Source organism: Sphaeramia orbicularis, chromosome 12, assembly GCF_902148855.1.
Source record: "Sphaeramia orbicularis chromosome 12, fSphaOr1.1, whole genome shotgun sequence".
Classification (NCBI taxonomy): Eukaryota; Metazoa; Chordata; class Actinopteri; order Kurtiformes; family Apogonidae; genus Sphaeramia; species Sphaeramia orbicularis.
This window is the reverse complement of record NC_043968.1, coordinates 17,059,668-17,078,139: the sequence shown is the minus strand read 5'-3', so window position 1 is coordinate 17,078,139 and position 18,472 is coordinate 17,059,668. Positions and strand designations below refer to the sequence as shown.

At 37.5% G+C, this 18,472-nt stretch overlaps 1 protein-coding gene across 1 annotated transcript in view; it reads left to right on the top strand.

Moving 5' to 3' along the window:
* The window catches only part of LOC115430548 (synaptic vesicle glycoprotein 2C-like), a 49,445-nt gene that overhangs the window by 18,904 nt on the left and 12,069 nt on the right, over window positions 1–18,472 (top strand). The window contains exons 3-8 of the mRNA XM_030150622.1: window positions 4,543–4,723; window positions 8,037–8,188; window positions 14,907–15,040; window positions 16,807–16,896; window positions 16,987–17,097; window positions 17,201–17,289. Of these exons, the coding sequence (XP_030006482.1) occupies window positions 4,543–4,723; window positions 8,037–8,188; window positions 14,907–15,040; window positions 16,807–16,896; window positions 16,987–17,097; window positions 17,201–17,289 (757 nt within the window). The remainder of the gene's footprint in view (window positions 1–4,542; window positions 4,724–8,036; window positions 8,189–14,906; window positions 15,041–16,806; window positions 16,897–16,986; window positions 17,098–17,200; window positions 17,290–18,472) is intronic.

The window sequence follows — 18,472 nt, the reverse complement described above, 5'->3', positions numbered from 1 at the left end:
TTATTTGTCAAGGTTTTAAGCTTAGCTGTCGCAGAAGCCTTGCATTACTATCTGATGGTATGTTTTTGTTTATTTTTTTGTTTTTTTTGCATGTAGGATGTAGTGTTTTGGGAGTCTGATACACATGCTAAGAGCCAAAAGGCAGGCGATCTTGCTGATTTCTATGTATGGATCTTTAAAGCCTCCAGACTCTGCATAACTGCAGAAGTACATGGCTACTACAGATTAATTTAACAAACAGGGACATGATTTACCGGTAACTGTTGCAAAAAGCTGAGTGTTTATTAGATGATTTTATCTCCATATGCCATTGATAAAAGCAGTTTTCTTTTCTTTTTATTTATTTTATGTTACTGCACAGCTGTCTTTTGAAATTAGGAAATTAGTGTGTGGTAATATGTTAATTGTAGATCCCTACATGAGGCCAAACATTCAAACAGAGCTATTGCCCCTCTGGCTCTCTGCTTTCAACTGACCCTCATAAAAACCCTAATACTGCTGGGCTTTTATGTTATGTAAATGAACATAGAAGCCCTGCGGTATTAGCCAAGCAGAGGTTTAAAGTCTGACCTGCGTTTGAACCCTGCTGTAAATCAAAACTCCAATCTCTGAAAGATTCATTTTGCATCTCAGCTGCCCCATCGCCACCACTGCCCTCCCCCTTTATTACACATACGATCCCATTGTGAGGGGAGTCATAAAATAAATGAGCTGTTGTTCTCAGATACCATCGTCTTGAGTACATGCATTCACCGTGTTATTTGTGTGTAGCTACACCGATCAAAAGATGTCACCAGTTTGTACAGAGCGCTGCGGTTTTGATATTCAGTTTGATACTTGTGAGTTAGCTGTTGTTAGGTGTTTATGCACTGTTGCCTATAGGAGAGCCTCTCTGCAGTAGCTGTGCATAGATACATCCAGTGGCTGTCACCTGTAATGAATCACTAGCTCTCAGCATCATGTCTGCGCAGCTTGATAAGACCCTCTACTCTCAGCATATCTGTCCCATCACCTCAACCGCAGCCAGTAAAAACGGAAGAAGAAGAAAAAAGAAAAGGCATCCTTTTCTCTGCCACGTCAAACAATCGCATCTCCCCCCCTGTACGCATTAGCATTTTTATTAGCACATAGAGAGTAAAGTGGATTATTTACTGGCCTGACAAACCACTATCCCTTTCCACTGCCAGCCTTTTTTTTTTTTTTTTTGCAGCCCTGAAGAGAAATGACCCCGACTTTCTGTGGACAAGCACCAGTAAAAGACGGATGCCTGGACCTTAAAAGCAGGGCTGTGAGGTCAAGAAACATCGGTTACCAGACAGAGTCATTTCAGACAGAATGAAAGAAGCTGGAAGCAACTCTTCATTACACCGCAGGGCATATTTGGTTTACCACCAGAGTTTACTAGAGATGTATCGGGTGCTAGTATTAAATACCAGTCAATAAAATGAATTAAATGCAAACACATCTCTCATGCAAATAAAGCTCCTATTGAAGCACATTATTGCCTGGGCACATTGAGCAACTACAGCAGCTGTTGTAATTTCATCTTTGGCTCATCCTCCAAACACAATGACCATCAAGTTAGGAAATCCAATACTATATCTCTGGACAGTTGAGCCACTATTGAGTTAATCTACAGTGTTTTGGTCCCTTAATCATACATGGTGGTGTGCATGAAGCCAAACTCATTTAATCAATTCCAGCTCTGCTATTTATATAGATGTACATTTGATGTGAACTCTCAGTGTTTTGTCAACAGAAACAGAAATTACAGAACCAATTGAAGTCAGAGCTCAGTTACTTCACTGATGCACTTGGAACATGCCGTTTACAAGTCCAGTGTTTACATTTTAAGGGGATCTAGGAGGATCTCATTGTAGAAAAGAAATGTAATATACGTAGTTAAGTTTCACTAGTGTTTAATCACACAAAATAGTAATTGTTGTGTTTTTGTTGTTTTAGAATGACTCTATAGTGACAGCGGGTCATCATTCAGAGTCTGCCATGGTGTACGCCATGTTTCTTCTAGTTCATAACAGACTTACTCTTCTTCTTTTTAAAGTTTCATAGCAGCATTGAGGTGCATTATTACCTACTACAGTATGTTGGAGTGTAACCCAGAACTGGCAAAAGATCCTCCATTTCTAAAGATGGTGCAATGATGTGGTCAGGTCGAAAACATGTACACATATGAAAATAGATGACAGTAACACTATTTTATCATAATTAATACTTTTTATATTCTTGCTTATTTGAGATTTGTATTGTGGATCTTTCACGAGGTCATTGCTGAGACAAAAGCCACTTTTACACAGAGATCCTGGTGAAATGGTGATCCTACCTTTTTTCTACCATTGACTGATTTCCACAGCCAAGCCAAAGGAGTAACAGAGGTGAGACAGGCTGGACTTTTACACAGCGGACTTGCGTTCCGGAATCAAAGGGGCGGTGATGCAGTGCAGCGAATAGTGGGACATATAACTTGTGCGTCGGAAATACCCCAAGCATAGTGGTGTTGCTAACCTCTCCACAGTCTTTCACCGTTCCACAAATGTTAGCATGGATAAAGTCTTCCGCTCGAAGTGACAACAGCTCATGGATCTCGGCGTCTCCCCATTTCAACATCTTTCACGTTGATATGTTTGTTTACTGTACACAGGCCACGCTCATTTTTAAATCCCCCCAGCACAGGGGTCGCACATGCAATACGTCATTAAAACGTCACACCTTGGTTGCGGAATGAGAAGTGTTCCTTTTACATAGCGTTCTTGAATCATAATTCCACCTTTATCACGGCTCTGTTAATACCTCCAGAGGCGTTACAGAACCACAATAAAGGTGGAACCAAATGATTCCACCATTTCATTTACACAGACATCATTCTGGAATAAAGGTGAAACATTCCCTTAACCTCCTAAGACCCAGCTATGGGTTTTCTGTCCATGTTTGAGGACAAGAGTTTCACAACTTTGTACAAAAAAAAAAGAAAAGAAAACTGTCCACCACAAAGGGCATTCCATATAAATTTTAAAAGCTGCATCTGAAAAAACTGTTGCATCATGATGTTTCCAATATAGGCACTTATTTGATAAAAAAAAAAACAAAAAAAGCTTGTACTTTGCTGACATTTCCTGGGTCTTAGGAGGTTAACAGAGGTGCTGTGTACAAGGGGTTTAAAACATGCCTCAAATAATATACATTTTCTCATGAACTGTATGTCTGTGAAATGTCATTGTAATATCAGAATCTTCAGAGGATTTGACTTGTGAAACATGGGTACAACTTGTTCTTTGGTGACTCTGAGGTGATAGGACTGATCGAAACCATGTTTTCTCATTGGAATGAATGGGACAGGGTCTACCTCTACCCTCCTAAAGGGGCAGAACAGTGGAGAAACCATGTGACACTAAAAGAGGAACTCACTTTATAAGCCCCTTCCTTTCACTAAAATAGCTGAACAAACAAAAAATACATGAACATACGAACATCCATCTGCAGTTCCACCACTAGATGTCACTCAGTTTCACACATTGAACTAGCTGCAGCTGTTGTCTTGCAGCAGTTAAAGTCTACACCCTTTGTAACACACTGTGGTGTTTATGTGGACTTCTAAACAGTATCAGCTCAGGTTAGATCATAAGTCCTGCTTTAATGTATGGAGTATAAATGTAACCGCTGTGAAAATGACCTTGTGTGTGTCTAAACAAACTTCAGGTTTAGTAAACTACTGGTAGTTATTTCAAAGAGGTACTTTTTAAAATGCACTTGATGCTTTTGTGGAATATCTTTTGAATGTAGAGCCATGCTGTTATGGTATAAAACTCAGGTGACATTGTGCTTGTTGATGTTGTCAGTTGAACTACTTGACACAATCACATACAATATATAACAACATTTTTCCTAAAGAATCCAGTGATTACCATTGATGGTAATGTTAAAATTGTGGTAATTAATAAAAGGGCACATGTTTTTGTTGGCAGGTCATGGTTTTGTGTTATGGAGTGGACCTGCTGTATAAATGTTTTTAATGAAGTTAGATGCACGTTTAGTGAGTGAGGCATCAGTGTTTCTACTGAAAGACTGACAGATATTTTTGTCCCAGTAGAGGTCAGATACTATAATGAATACTTTTAGACTCAGTCGATCTGCACATTCTGCATTTGCTTTTTAAGTTATGCATAAGATGGCTTTCTATGGGTCTTTCTGCTGTTGTAATGTTCACATTGCTTACTGCTGTTCATGAACTGAATATCTATAAATGTACGTTAATCTGTTGTTTTGTTTTGTTTTTTATCTATTACCATATTTTTGCCGCTTTCACGATTTGAATTAATGGCATTTTCCTCAATAGAGATTAATACATCTGATTTAATTTAATAAGATTTTGTTAAAACTTATTTTGCCAGCTTAGAAATCAATAATCCTCAAATATCCAGTGTGTGCATATTAGTGTGGATTCAACCACATTCCTCTTTTTCATCTTTGTTTAATGTTCTCAGCAGTTTCAAGCCTTTGAATCTGTTTTTTTCTCCTTTTCTCCAGGCAGCATTGTGTATCTGGGGATGATGTTTGGAGCCTTTTTTTGGGGCGGCCTGTCAGATAAGGTGGGCCGTAAACAGTGCCTCCTGATATCCATGTCTGTCAACGGCTTCTTCGCCTTTCTCTCCTCCTTTGTCCAAGGCTACAGCATGTTCCTGTTCTGCCGCATGGTATCCGGCTTTGGGTGAGTTCAATCCTCTTCTCTTCTCTTCTCTTCTCTTCTCTTCTCTTCTCTTCTCTTCTCTTCTCTTCTCTTCTCTTCTCTTCTCTTCTCTTCTCTTCTCTTCTCTTCTCTTCTCTTCTCTTCTCTCCTCTCCTCTCCTCTCCTCTCCTCTCCTCTCTTCTCTTCTTTTGCGGTAATGGACTGGGTACCATAGAACATCTGTGCCTTTGGTGCTGCCTCGTCGTCCACATTCTTCATTGCCTTCATGCACTTTTCCGTCGTTACTGATCTGACGTCTGGTTTTTCACATGACTTCCACTTTCAGTTTAGACATCAGTGCAACCCGAGGCGTATTACTTAAACAGGAACCATTCATATTCATCATCTCTACTCCTGAGAGCTGTCAAAACCTCAAACAGCTAAACCTATGAATATGGTTTTCTCTTTTTTTCTTTTTTTTTTCTCTGTGGGTTGGTGCCCTGTATGTTCTTGGAGAACTGGGGGTGGGGGGTGAATTATGGGGGGAAAAAAAGAAAAAAAAGGGATGAGCATTGTTTGAAAGAATTAGTATGATTGCTATGTGAACACTATGTGCCATGTGTGTATAAGCACCATGTAACATTGATGCTCAATAAAAAAAATTTTAAAAAAAGAAAAAAAACACACAAACAGCCCAAAAAAATTCTTTTCATGCTACACTGTAGAGAAATTGTAATGTTTACGTCCTCCTGAGTCACATTTAAACAGTTTATTGTCGTTTTCCACCAGTCCTCCCTGTTGCCAGTACATTTCTGTTTTGGCAGTATATTTACCTGATTTGCTCTCAATTCACTTGTCTTTAATTACAGCTGAATAAGCAGCATGTAAGCCTTCCAATGTGTCTTAGTCTAGAGAAAAACCTCCTGCCTTAATACCATCACATTCGATGTGTAATTAGTAGCTTTAGATTTTATTGCATCACTTAATTTTCAACCTGTGAGCAGATGAAAATTTGTGGTGGAGATAAAAGAGATTTATGATTGCACACAAATACTATTCCTTTAGGAGCATTTTTGTTGCCACCAGACCAAACAGCAGTGTGATGTTTGCAAAAAAGAATGTGGAATGTGTGTGTGTGTGCATTTACAGGTGTTTTACCACCTTAGTTCGGGATAAATTCAATGCAGAATAGTGCTGTTGCCAGATTGACAAAATTCTTGCTTGTTTCATTAAGATAGTCCATAGCTCATTAATTCTGGCACGATAAACTGTGTCTTCAGGAGAGTAGAAACAGGAGATTCAAGGCAGTTTGTTAAAGAACATAAATCAGGTTTAGGTGAATGTCTAAATCTGAAGTGGACATACACATATTTCCATGTAGTTGTAAATATGTGCCAAAGACAAAGTCTACAGTGTGAACTAATATATATATATATATATATGTGTGTGTGTGTGTGTGTGTGTGTATATATTTATATATATGTGTGTGGGTGTATATATATATATATATATATATATATATATATATATATATATATATATATATATATATATATATATATATATATATATATATATATACACACACACAGAGTGGGGAAGCAAAATTTACATTATTTTGAGGCAGGGATTGAAAGACAGAGTATGACCAATTAGTTTATTGAAAGTCATGAGAATTTATTTGCCACAAGAAAATTTACATAATAGAAAATGTTTTTATTCTATGTGTCCTCCTTCTTTCCCAATAACTGCCTTCACACACTTCCTGAAACTTGCGCAAGTGTTCCTCAAATATTTGGGTGACAACTTCTCCCATTCCACTTTAATAGTATCTTCCAGACTTTCTCGTAATAGTTTTGCTCATAGTCATTCTCTTCTTTCCATTATAAACAGTCTTTATGGACACTCCAACTATTTTTGAAATCTCCTTTGTTGTGATGAGTGCATTCAGCAAATCACACACTGTTTGACGTTTGCTTTCCTGATTACTCATATGGGCAACAGTTTCTGAAAAGGTATGGATAATAGTGTTAGGTATGATTATGACATCAATATATGTTTGGTTTCAAAACAACTGACGTAGTGCCTGCTGAGAAAAAACAACTAAATGTTCATTGTAAATTTTGCTTCCCCACCCTGTGTGTATATATATATATAAACCAAATTTGACAATAAAATGTAAGTTAAGATTTGAGGTTTTTCTGATTTTCTGATACCAATTAGATTCACACAGATATAAGTATGTGTGTGTGTGTGTGTGTGTGGGGGGGGGGGTCTTATAATGTGGATATACTGCATCACAGTTGGCTCCTCGTGTGTCAGCAAGGCTTTCATCATGCTACTATCCATGGTATTTACATAAAGTTGTCATCATTGTACTTCAGCTTCGAAAAAAGTGAGAGAAAGTTTCACTATAAAGCTGCCAAATGCAGCTTCAAATGGTCTTGTACTACTTTAGTGTGCTTTCTGAAATGGGCTCACTCTAAGGGACATATGTACTAATATTCCCTCAATTGCCTGTAAGTTAACAAGCAGATTTTCTTTTTCTTTTTTATGATATTTTAAAATTGTGGAGCTGTAAAACCAACCAGAGACTGACTGCAGGCACAGATGGGCTGCTGCTGACACCTCAGTTATGATGCAGATCTTTTGTCATAATGTTAAACTCAGTAATAATAAACAGATGACACAAAATATACTTAATCATACCATTACCTACATATCAGTCGACTATATGTTAGTTTTATTATTGCCATTTTCCAGAAAACTTTAGACGTAGCCTCTCTTTCTGTTCAATCATGTAACCAGGGGAAGGGAATGTGGAGATGCATCAAAGATTAAATTACACAGCAGTAATATCCTGTGTGTGTTACAGTATGGTGCTTTTTCATTTTCTTTGGTCAGCAGGCAGCAACATGTTTTCAGATTTTAGGCTGGGGTTGCTGTTTCCTGTAGATAGAGTGTGAAAACAGGCTCAGAGTAGTTTCATTTAGGACTCAGTTGCAAGGGAATTTGTCCTCTTCGTATGATTTTACACATCAGAGCCCAGCGCTCAAACAAAACTCATTTTCCAAAACATATTGAAAAAGAAAACTTTGCACAAAAAACATCAAATAATAGATGCTGGAAAGATATGTTGTTCAGAATTAGTTCACATCATTCTTCTCCGCTTTATTATTCTTTTTTTTAAATGCATGTGGTGTCCAAACTCCCTCACATTTTCCAAATGATTTTCTGCAGCCATAAATCTGTTTTGCGCATCCATAAATGTTTGTCATCGCATACATTAATGTAAGACAAATGAAGGTTGGCTACTGAGGCATACATAGCTAATTATAGTGAACCATATTTGCAGGATTGGTGGAGCAGTACCAATAGTCTTCTCATACTTTGCGGAGGTGTTGGCTCGGGAGAAGAGAGGAGAGCATCTGAGCTGGCTGTGTATGTTCTGGATGATCGGAGGAATTTACGCTTCAGCCATGGCTTGGGCTATCATCCCACACTATGGTGAGTGACAGCTCTGACCTCATGTCATAATAATGCAACACTGGTGTGAGTGCCGAGGCGCAATCTGTCACTAGTGACTTTTTCATTACACAAGGACTGTATTTAACCCTTTATAGAGCACTCATTGAAATACCCTAATTCTAAATTTCAACCTTCGTGTATTATTGGACATCATCATCTAGCTCCTTGTCGGTTGGCATGACAACAGTCTCCCTCCTCTTGTCATAGAACATCCGAGCAGCACTTGCTAAAAAAAAAAAAGTAAGCACATGCAGTAAAATAACTGTTAGAAGATCATAAACAGACAAAATCAGTCATATTCACTATTTACAGCTTCAAAATTACTATAAAATCTCTCTGAATCACTGTATAATGTTATAAAAACCAACATGCTTCTTGACCTCACTGAGGCCTTACATTTAATGTTTGCAGAAATTACCAAAAACAGTCACTTGCCCGATAAAGGTTTAATAATGAGCAGCACAACAGCAAGAGCACCTTCTTAAAAGTGATGACAAAATACTGTTATTGCTCCTTAGTGGCTGTATTGCTAATGAACACAGTCCTAATATGTTAGTCATCGGGACATGAATATTCATACACATTCAAGTACTTTTTAACAAAGATGAGGTCTGGTATTGTGTTTTATAAAGAAGTCACTATTTTGAGTGGGTTAAGGCTTCTTGATTCTTATTTTGTAATATTTCCATTCCTCATTTTTATATCAGGAGAAGGGTCACACCCGTTTGCATTATCATTTTATGATCTTAAATTCAGGTGATTCCTTCATGGATTTACTAAAACAAGGATCAAGCAGCGTAAAGCAAAACCTGTTTTGTAGTAGATGAAAAAAGACAGCGACCAGACCAGACAACTGACAGCAGAATATTACCCTGTGGATATTACACGTTAACCCTCTGAGGCCAACCTGTGGTAGACTTGTTCAAGTGCAGTCCATTTCAGCCTATAGGTCAGCCCAGCATAGGTATTACATAGGTTATATTGTCATTTTAGATCTCGGCACTTGCACAGAAAATGTGTTGTGGTCATGCCTTAAAATAGTTTGGAGTAGAATAGTATGGCACACTATTGTTTTTTCATTTAAATGTAACAATTGGCCATAAAAATACAACTATGACGAGCAAAATACACCACTACAAAATACAATGTTCTTGATTCCCAAGTGTTGACATGATGTAAGTTAAAGAAGAATCCCACGCATTTATACAGTTCCACATGAGAATACTTAAAGATTTCTGCTCTGATATGTTCTTGCAATTTTCCTTTACTTGGTTATGTTGGCGTTAAGTAAGAGAACGTGTGTGATATTTTAGTGACATCTACTGCGGTGTCAATCAAATGAATACCCACCCACCCTCCTGCTACGGCGTCTGTAAGAGACACACCCGTCTCCCTTAGACTCTAGAGGTAAATTAGCAGATGCCAACCAAGTAAATCCACTCCTCTCCTTCTCTATCATGGCTGTAAGTCCTTTGTTAGAGTCAGTTTAGTTAGGGGGATAATAAATCTGGCCCTTATTTAAACAAAGTTGGTACCGTGATGTACCTTGAATCTGGAGATCAGCTGCAACAAAACAAGAAAAGACAGAAAAAAGAAGAGTAATTCTGTTTTGAGTCACTGAAACATGGTGGAATTCATGCATAGTGACATGGTCCCATTGTAGATATAAGCGACTCACCCTGAAGTAACTAAAGCAGACCATTCTCATTTTAGTGGCATTATACACTAATGAAAACAAAGTTATGAATTTTACATTGCATTCCTGCAGTTAGGTGCTCCTAGATGCCCCTAAATTGTACACACTGGACCTTTACCTAAAAGGTATCAAGAGCCCATTTCCCTCTGTTAAATGGTAAAAAGACTAGACACTTTTAGTCACCTGACCATCCAATGACAGTCAAAAAATTACTTACTGATTACAGACTTCTAGATAAACAGTTTTACACACCCAGAGTAAAGGTGTCACAGTTTCTGAAGTGTCTCAGATCAGAATTATGAGGCGCTCTCATTACACCTAAAAACATTTCCACATCCAGAATCTAGTTGTATAAGGCAAGATATATGTATTGTATGTTTATATTGTACATGGGTGCATCTGTGACTCTGGTCCCCAAAAACAGGACAGAAGGGCTAAAAATTCAAACCAGATGTAGACTAATGCTATGAAGCAAGTTTGGAAGCACTTTTGGTCTATTTTAAAAATAAATATTTACTGAGATAAAAGAGAAACTATTTTTAAAACACATTTTTATGTGATTTTTTTTATACAAAAATCTGCATGTAACACGGTAAAAAGGACACAAAAATTATGTGCTACTATTTTTTCAAATATCTTTTTATTCTCTCACAAGTACATTTTGGGAATCAAACTAATTATACAAGGCAGAGTGTTTCACGAAAATGACCGCTGTTGCAAAATCACTCACGATTTATATGTGTTTAAATGGGCAGGTTCCGCATGTAACGCCAGTGGACACCATGGGCTACACACAACACCTGGAATGAGACTGCCGATTCATGAAAAATCTGCATGTCATTGCACTGACACCTAGGTAGCTTTTCTTGTCCCAATTTTGGTCCTGTTTTTCAATTCATTCATTTTGGGATGGCTCAGAGCAAGAGTATAATTTTTTTGCATTTATCTGAGGTCATCATTAGGTACATCCTGGGGGGAAATATGTCTAAATTTCTCTTTTATTATTGGGTCTAAAAAGCTGGTAAAGTGCAAGGTACCAAAATAAACCCAGTTTCATAGAAGCACCCATATATGTATTACATATCAGTAGGCACAGAGGTGACGCTTATGAAGACTGAAATGCAACAGAATACTGCAATGTAAGAATTCTGGGACTTAACGCACATCAGCTAAAGTAACACACACTCAAATCCAGCCTCTAGGAGCTTCCCACTGTGAGTTAACGTCTGTCAGGAATCACTTGCATCACCAGTTTACACATTAATGCAAATAAAGTTCGTCTCTTGATGAGGGTCCCTGCCGTCATAATGCAACACTGGTACAGAGCATGCAGTTAGCTTTGGAAATAATCCCCCTTTATGCAGGTTATTTTAGACATCAAGACCCTCTGGGGTGCATGAAAACACAAAGCAGGTGGCGGTGTGTAGGTGGAGGCGCTGACAATAGCTGCAGCAGAAAAAACGACAAAGCAAAACGCCTATATGATGAGCAGCAACAAAAACCTGTCTCCAAAATCCTTACCTGAGCAACATATTCACACAGCGTCTGCATATTCTGCATTTGTTTATTTCAAGAGGCTTCAAGAGTGAAAATCTGATCTGTATTTGTGTTGGAAAAAATAAATGAGCATCTGTTATAACAAAGCTCATAAAGTGGATGTATTAGAGAGCAGGAGGATGACAGAGGAGGTGAGTGTCAGAGGATAAGAATGAAATGAGGAAAATGAAATCAATTTGGTGTAGAGGGGAGTGGACAGGGAAAGAAGAGCAGAGGAAGAGATTAGGAGGACAAGGGGGAAGGAGAGGTGCAGAGTGCACTTGATTTATGTGGTCTGTGTCAGGGATAATCGAAAGGTGAAGGGATACAGCAAAGGGCTTAAGGGGAGGAGAGAGAAAACAAAGAGGGAAAGGAAAGACGCAGAGGAAAGGGTAGATGAAGATGAGTGAAGAGGAGGAGTTTCTTTTTCACCATATGGAGCTCTGTGTGCATCAGATGTAATGAAGTTTCATCTTGGCCCCTGGCCATGTGGAGACCGACTCTGCCAGGAGCAATGCTCTGAGAGCTAAGGCACCACCACAGATGAATAGAAAACAATGGAATAAAACAAACTGTTTAGACATAAAGGATGGAGTGTTGATGATCAAGTTTGAAATGTTATAGAAGATACATGAAGAAATATGACTGAGCAGGTAAAAAACTAAAACGTCATGTAGTTGGCTGTTAATGAGTGGCCTTTCAGAACCCTGCAGGTAATAAAGGAGTTTTATTTTTGTATCAAAGTGTTTCAGACGTGTTTTCCCTGTTGTATTTTTGCCCTACTTACTTTATGAACATTGATGATTTTTTTTTTTTTTTTTTTTGTGACACTATTGTCTTTTTGTTTCACATGAAAATCCATCTAAATCTCAACAAAAACTGTTCAGACATAAACCTGCATTCTTTCTGTTCACAACTGAAGCTACAAAGAGATTTCAGTTCAGTACAGATTTATTTGATTGATTTATTTGGTGTATTTTGGTGCCAGAAACAAAGCTGAAAATGTATAATGTATTGTTTTATAGCCACATCACTGTAATTTTCAATGTTTCAAGATGTTTTCTCTAAGTAAAAGCATAAAACTAAATAAATTGCCTGTCTTTTTATGACAATTGATAATTTAAATGCCTCTATTTACCATTTAATACAGAATTGCTAAAATAAATTGTTGTTGTTGTAAAAACAAGTCAGTTTGTGTGGACTGGCTCACAAGTTTACCAAAGCAGTGTTATTACTATGAGCAGAGACAAGTTCCTATGTTAAACCTTTCTGTGTGTCGACGCAAACTTTATGTGTGAGTGAGAGTGCCAGCCAAGGCTCATAATTGAGGTCAATTGATTAGACGCCAGTGTTTTAACACATTTTTTCTCCAAGAAGCAGTGGTGTGTGGGTAATAGGTTCCGCCGCAGTGCTCTTTGCATTGACTGGTGGACAAAGGCCAGATAACTGTGTGTGTGTGTGTGTGTGTGTGTGTGTCCGTACTTTTCTTTTGTCTTTTTTCATTGTCTCAAAATTACAATATATTAAAAAAAAAAAAAAAAAAAAACAACCCACCTTGCTGCTTACTGTACCTGTTTGTACATGGGAGTGTGTCGCAGTGCAGGAAGTACACTGATTTTTATGTATACCTTTGTGTGTAAGTGTGCACACCTCTGCTTTGCATTGAACAATGCCAAGGACAATGAGTGTGCATGTGTGTGTTCATATATATGTGTGAATATGAGTGTGTGTGCTGTGTATGTGTGTCTTATGCTCACTTACTGTAGAGGAGGGACATAAATCTTGCTGAGTATCTGAATCAGTCAGCCATCCCCTCCAGTCCATTATAGCTATAATCCCCCTAATGAGGTTTGTACTGGTACAGGCTGGAGCAGCCCCACGGGCCGCAGACACACACTCTGACACACAAATTTTACTATTTCCTCACTAACATACTTTCTTGTGCAGATTCAGCTGTGTGATTGAAATTCAGATTGGGTGGGCTCCAAAACCTCAGAGTGCTTTGTCACAGTGTGATGCTGTAGGAGTTTAGTGATTTACAAAACTTTGTGTTCAAACCTTCCATACAGGTTTAACACAATGAGCAAGTTCAGGAAAGTACTATTAATTTAATCATTCTCATAACAAAATTTCATATCCACAATCCAAATGTTGTACTATAAAGCAGTGTTTACTGTACTGTATGCAAAGGCAGACGTATAGGAAATGGACTTTTCCTCTAAAAGCAAAAAGGTTATCAAGACAGTATACTTATTCTGCTCTTTAATGTATTTGTATAAATGGACTGTTTCCCAACCTTTTTTAGTCCAGTGCACATCGTTTTATTCTGTCTTTGTCATCACACAACGTCAGGTAAATGGATGTAACCTGATTTTTCTATTTCTGTGTATTCATTCCAAAATTTTTCAGTGTATTGAATTGTCTGAAAGGCACAGCTGCTGTATTTTTTTTTTTTTTTTTGTAACATTTTTTAGATTGTAAGAATGTTCATTTCTAATTTTCTATTCATATAAATATTTATATAAATACCAAATTTCTTATTTTCCTTTATATTTTTACTCTCACTTGTGGTTGTTTCTACCTGTCTTTCTCTTGCACTGGTGTGTTGTACATTGCTGCTGTCAACTGTGAAATTTCCCCACGGTGGGATCAATACAGTCTTATCTTATCTTATCTTATCTTATCTTATCTTATCTTATCTTATCTTATCTTATCTATTATTGATCCAAAAGCCTCATTTCAACAAAATTTAAAGTGTCAACACACAGGCTAATTAATATTACAAATCAGCCATTTGATTATTTTTATACTTTCTGAAATTAAGTGGGTAGAGTTTAAATAATGCTCATTCAGTCTTTCATAGGTCACAAAATATTTTTGATGTTATAGGTGATTATTTGCAGGATTTTCCAGAAGATGGAGTACAAATGTTTAAAAAAGGGTGAAAAATAGGCTAAAAAAAAAGCTATTGCTACCTTTAATAATTTATCAGTCTTTCAAATGCAGATTTTGCCTCAGCACTCTCTCTGGTTCTGAAACATGTCTGTGTACTCTCGAAGCCATAGACACACTCCAAAACGACAACCTAACAAACACACAAAACTGCTTTAACAGCAGCAGCAATTGCCTAAACAACCATCTGCCCTGGTTTCATCCAACCAGCCTCCTCATTACCCAAGTAGGTTCCTCTACTTCCTACTGCAGTTTTAAAAATGTAGAAAAAAAAAAGACAAACTGTGTGAGAAATAAATGACACTGGGGCGATGTATAGTTGACCTGTAGGTTAATTAGTTTCAGTTTGAGAGACGAAAACATTTTACACACTACTATTACAAGAACAGTACAGGTGCACAGAATATGTCTGGTTAGTTTACTGGGTTTGTAATGTCACTGATTTCTTGCTACATTATTTCTGGCTCTGTGTGTGTGTGTGTGTGTGTGTGTGTGTTGTTTGTTCTAATGCAGGCTGGAGTTTCAGCATGGGTTCAGCCTACCAGTTCCACAGCTGGAGAGTGTTTGTGGTGGTGTGTGCGCTGCCATGCGTCTCTGCAGTGGTGGCTCTCACTTTTATGCCTGAGAGCCCCCGCTTCTACCTAGAGGTAGGAGACAGATTGTATTATGAAAGCAGCAGCATCATGTCTTTTAATACCAATGAATAGACATTACAAAAAAGACTGGAGCATTGCCCAGAATATTTAGTTACATTTGGGAGATAGTTGATGCAGTCATTTTCATTATAGGTTCCGTGGCTGCACTGGTCAACACTTCATACTGATGTCTTTTCAACATTTCTTTCTTTCTCTCTAGACACAGATAAAAAACTCTGTAAAAACTATAAAGAAATAGAAAATAAGGAATGCATCTCAGTCTTGGAAAGTCTCTTATACAAATGTCAGCCAATAGATAGGTTTCTGCAGGAGAGGTTTTCAACAAATGTCAAAGTGTGTGAAAATCATCACAGTGTCCAAGTAAGCACATGAAGAAATATATTAAATACAACACAAACAGCTCTGACTCTCTAGAACCACATGCAGTATCAACATAATCTTGGAACTGTTGTGTTTTCCACAAAATTTTTTTCCTGGGTTTTTTTTTCCACCTAAATTTTTTTTTACTGCCCCCCGACAAAAACACACAGTAAATTTTTTTCCTGTTTTTTTTTCCCCACTGAATTTTTTTCCTGTTTTTTTTTCCCCTAATTTTTTTCCCTGGGTTTTTTTCCCCAATAAATTCGTTCCTGTTTCTTTTTCCCACAAAATAGTTTTCCTAGTTTTTTTCCCACCCTCAAGTCTTTTTTTTAATGTTTTTTTTCCCCACAAAATCTTTTTATGGTGTTCATTTTTCCCATTGCCAATTTGCACACACACACACACACACACACACATGTTTTAACTCATTTTTTAAATACTTTTGCTGTTTTTATAATGCTATTTGTGATGTAATTTTATCACATCATAAACTCAAAAAATGAATTATGAGAAACACATGAAATAAGCTTCACCACTAAAAAATTGTTTCTTTGTTAAAGGTTTAATGTATAATATTTAGTCACATCTATTGGTGAAGTTGCAGATTGTAACCAACTATCCCCCTTACCCCCCTCTGTTCCTTTTGGCCACTTTTTTTACTGCTTCATTAGTGTATTCTATTTCTATTATTTCTTGATTTTATATCTTCACACTTATTTTCCTTACTTTTTCAGGTTTTTTGCTAGTGTTGTTTCAAAAGTGTTTTGTACGCAATTGAGCTACTGTGACCAAGTAATTTCCTTTGTGGATCAATAAAATTTGTCTAAGTCTAAGTCTAAAAAAATTGTGGAAGTCTCTTGTTAATCCATTCTGGTCTTTTTAGTTAAGGTTATATTAACTCCGGTCCGCACTCAAACATAGTAGGTGACAGTAATTCAACTTAATGCTGGATTCAACCTGCTATAAAAGGGGCAAAAAAGGAAAATAAGTCTGTTTTGAGTTACTGCAGATACCTAATTTATCTATAAATATTAACAGCTCATTCTAAGGTTAGAAAAACACGCATGTAATTTTCTTGTCATCATACACGAATAATAACACATATAAATCCACTTAAATTTTGCACATTAGAAATTGAAGTTGACAAATTGTCTGTTCATAAACACCTTATATCACTAATCTTGATCCATCTTCAGTTTGCCCTGAACAACAACCATTTTCAGACCATTAATGTGCAGCTCACTTTCACATGAACTGTACAACCAGATTGAGCATATCAGTCAAGTTTCATCAAAAAAATGCACATAGCCTGAGAAACTGTAGTCAGTACTAGATGATTGATGGAGTCCTGTTGTGCATACGCAGGTACATGTGTCTAAAGTGTCTGGTTTTCTTAGATGGGTAAACATGACGAGGCCTGGATGGTGCTCAAACACATCCACGACACCAACATGCGCGCCCGCGGAGAGCCTGAGCGAGTCTTCACTGTGAGTATCTGCTGTTTCTGCACTCGCATCCATACTTTGTGCTGCAGTCTGTGCCATCAGCAGGTGACAGATCAGCGTCTCCCCCTGCAGGTGAACAGGATAAAAATCCCCAAACAGCTGGACGAGCTGGTGGAGATGCAGAATGAGTCAGCCAACCCCGCAGTCAAGGTCCTCTTCAAGATCAAGTCTGAACTCAGAGGAGTACGATGCTGTTTTTTTTTTCTTCACCTCATTTATTTTTATAATGAACAACTGCATTTGTTTGTATGTGAGTTAAGTAGAAATTTGTCCCCCCTTATGATAGATCTGGTTGACTTTTATGAGATGCTTCAACTACCCAGTGAAAGACAACACCATAAAACTGGCTGCGGTTTGGTTTACTTTATCTTTTGGGTAAGAGACTCTTTGCAAACTTTTCAGTCATACTCCTTCATCTGCACATCCTCACCTCGATGTTCTGTCTGTGTTCTCCCCTTGTGTTAAATGATGCCTTATAATACCTTCAGTGATACTTAGCTGAGTCACCACTACTTCTGAGCTTAATAACAGAGTTTCACTGAATCACTTAGAGCTGAGGCAGATGCCCTTTCATTTATATCATACTGATGAATGCTGACAGGTTAGATTAGAAAGAGAGAGCCTATTAAAGAGAGGAAGTGTTATTTGGCACTTTTTCTGGCTTTAATTAATTACATTTTGCACATGCTCAAAGGTCCATCACTGAAAATTACTCAAGACTAAAGTAGGCGACATTCTACTACAATAAAGTAATTTATTCTGTTTCACTCCTACAGTTTCCGTGTTAAAAATATGTTGCCTTTGCTGTCTTTGTTATTCTTTTTCTGAACTGCTTCTTTTTCCCAAAACACAAATCAGCAATTGTTTCCTTTCTTTTGAAATGTTACTTACTGGTGCATAACCAACCTGTTTTCACATGTGCAGTGTGCTGACATTTACACACATTTAACTGGCTTGCAAACAGTGTAACAGATTTAATTAAGATGATGATAAATTCACTCCGAACTGAGTATTGCAAACTCTTGAACATAATCTCAACGAGTTATGATAGTATAACTAAAGTGCAGTGCAAATCCAGGGTAGTTTCAATGGCTTCAAGAATGAGCTTTAACCAGGGTTTCTGCCGGTATCAGCAAATCTAATTTACTGCATTTTAATGCCCTTTTTAATGCCACTTTAAATAAATTTAATGCCCACGTCCAACTACAAATACAGTTTTATATATAGTTTTATCACGGTTTATCATCAACAGGCTTTAACCATGTTCTGAATAGCTCCTCCTCCAATCATTTCTGCTGAAACTTGCATTTTCACATTTCTTCCCACATTTGCTAATATTCCCTCCACTCTTTCGCCATGACATGAACACGCTCACAGCATGTTGCATTCCAAGCTTCCAGTATTGTGACTTTGTGTATCAGCCATAAACAATAGCCAATTAAAGGGTTCCGCCTGTCAATCATCACACTACACTTCTGATCAAAATGATTAAATGTTTGTATAATCAAAACAAATTGTGAATAGCAATGCTTTTTTCCATCAAGTGTATTTAATTTTT